Source organism: Pinus tabuliformis, chromosome 8 (genome assembly GCF_031772625.1).
Source record: "Pinus tabuliformis cultivar Carrire ecotype Pingquan chromosome 8, CPIR1, whole genome shotgun sequence".
Lineage (NCBI taxonomy): Eukaryota > Viridiplantae > Streptophyta > Pinopsida > Pinales > Pinaceae > Pinus > Pinus tabuliformis.
The window spans coordinates 1,785,215,789-1,785,218,233 of record NC_142294.1 but is presented as its reverse complement, the minus strand read 5'-3'; the positions used below and the strand labels follow the sequence as shown (position 1 = coordinate 1,785,218,233).

The 2,445-nt window shown below is 40.9% G+C and overlaps 1 protein-coding gene across 1 annotated transcript; it reads left to right on the top strand.

Moving 5' to 3' along the window:
• The first annotated feature begins 516 nt into the window (after nt 1–516).
• Nucleotides 517–1,266, top strand: LOC149243343 (AP-4 complex subunit epsilon-like). Its single transcript, XM_089371189.1, has one exon. It carries the CDS (start codon nt 517–519, stop codon nt 1,264–1,266), a length of 750 nt encoding a protein of 249 aa, XP_089227315.1.
• The last annotated feature ends 1,179 nt before the right edge of the window (nt 1,267–2,445 follow it).

Below are 2,445 nucleotides of genomic sequence, written 5' to 3'. Positions count from 1 at the left end.
TATTTCACAGCTGTCTCCTATGGATTCTGTGGGAATATCTGACTCAACATGTCACAGTGCTGGATCTTATCATCAATATACAAATAATACTGCTGTGTTTCATTCTCAAGGTTTTTCCTATAATCCCACTACATTGGCCAAAGTTCTGGTATCCAGTGGAAGTCAATATCCTAGCATGCCTATTGTACAGAGTTCTGCTTCCCTCCAGAAATCCACATGCCTCTCATTTAAAAGGCACAAAGCAACACCTTCAACGAGATTTAACGCGACAAAAACTCTATTCGAAGATAAACCCTTGCTCTGACGCTGTATTCTGTTAAGCGTGTTTGCTACTTTGGCCTTTGTTCTGCTCTGATTTACTCCCAGCATCAAAGATGCCGAAGTCTAAGCGCAACAAAATGGTGACTCTTTCTAAAACCAACGGTGACATCTATTTATCCCAGTCCCAAGCTACTGGAAACTGCGACTGAAGTGACATCCAGGTTTTTAAAGAGTGACAGCCACAATTTGAAGTATATGGGTATTGATGCACTTGGTGGAGTCATTAAGGTCAACCCTGACTTCGCAGAAGAACATCAATTGGCAGTGATCGATTGCTTAGAGGATCCAGATGATTCACTTAAACGGAAGACATTGGATTTACTTTATAAAATGACAAAATCCAGCAACGTTGAAGTAATTGCAGAACGCATGATCAGCTACATGATCAGCATCAATGACTCTCACTATAAAACAGAAATAGCATCAAGATCCATCGAACTTGCAGAACGCTTTGCACCAAGCAATCATTGGTTCATTCAGACTATGAATAAAGTCTTTGAGCACGATGGAGATCTGGTAAATATTAAAGTGGCACATAATTTAATGCGACGGATTGCTGAAGGTTCTGGTGAAGATGATGAGGATGCTGATAGCCAATTGAGATCTTCTGCTGTGGATTCATATTTGCAGATACTTGGAGAGCCGAAACTTCCATCTATTCTTTTGCAAGTAATATGCTGGGTTTTAGGAAAGTATGGAACAGCTGATGGGAAATACTCTGCGCAATATATTATAGGAAAATTATGTGATGTGGCCGAGGCTCATTCGGGGAATAATGTGGTCATGGGTTATGCTACAACTGCCATCATGAAGATCTGTGCTTTTGAAATCACAGCTGGAAAGAAAGTGGAAAAACAAGTGGAAGCAGAGTTAGTATCAAAAGAAATTGGGTGCCATCTGTTGCAAGTTTTTGAGGCGGTGAATTTTGTTCTTTTTGATTTATGAGGCTTTACTAGGTCATCTCTTATTAATGCAGTACAATGTCCATATTCGTGGGCAAAATCTCCCGAAAAGCTGCTGCAGTGGGATACATATTGGATACTAGCAATCCTGTTCCTGGTTTTGAGAATGTTTCAGTTTCTATTCCCAAAGCTATTAATATGGGCGAAGAGGGTTTGGAAGAGACATGTTTGGCCTGAAAATGGGGCAGCCTTGAGAGAGAATCATCCGACATTCATAGAGCAGGTTTTAAACATTTTCAATGTTAATAGAATTAAGAGGAGTCTGTTCTAATGCCCAGTGTTCTTTCGAGGAATGGAGTTCATAGTTTTCCATCTCTCTTTCTACAAAACCAGACATCACGCTATCGTGGATTAAAAGACCTAGATTCACTTGTACATTTCTATAAGGAGATCACAGGTCTTATTACAGGTCAAACGGTGTCGGTTAAAGCGTTTAATTGGCATGTCTACTCTGCTAGTGCTGTGGATGCTTCATTTGAGGGAAATGCTCCTCCCGTTTATACATTAGAGATGTGCATGACACAACCGGACCGCAAAAAGGCGTCTGTCCTTTATAAGGATACCTCCAAGTCTGCAATGGAGATTACACTTAATTCTGGAATAAGCGATATTCTTCCTAAGTCTAAGATTTGTGACTTTCAGTTTGATCCATGTGGGTATTCCATGAATGCTTGAAAGGATGCAGAAAGGTTATGAGTCTCGGTATTGAGGAGGGTTTTAGGAATTTGAAGCATTTACAAGTAGAGGGATCGGGTTTTACAGATTCAGGATTGATCGCCGTTGGTAAATGTTGCAGGCACCTTTTAGGTATTGATTTGGAAGGGTGCTCGAGAATAGCAGAGTCCGGGCTTAAGAAGATCATGGAAGATTGCAGGGAACTGAGTCAGATAAATTTAAAAAACTGTAAATGTGTCGATGTCAAAGCTTTAGCTTAGATGGTTTTCTATAGGCCCTCCCTGAGAAAGCTCGTGCCTCCTTCATCATGTGTGTCCGAGGGACAGAAGGCACTGCTGTTGCGACATGGATGCAAACTCTTCAGTTGCAGTAACAGTTAAGTGACATTCATAAACAGTTATATCTGACCTAGATTTGGGCGTATCCCTGGAGTTCAAATGTTTGCTAAGATGTAGGTTACCGTCTTGATAGTTGCCTTAACAGCTCT

What these genes read in the sequence shown, in the direction of transcription:
- LOC149243343 (XM_089371189.1), top strand. Translation starts at nt 517, where the DNA reads ATGGGTATTGATGCACTTGGTGGAGTCATTAAGGTCAACCCTGACTTC.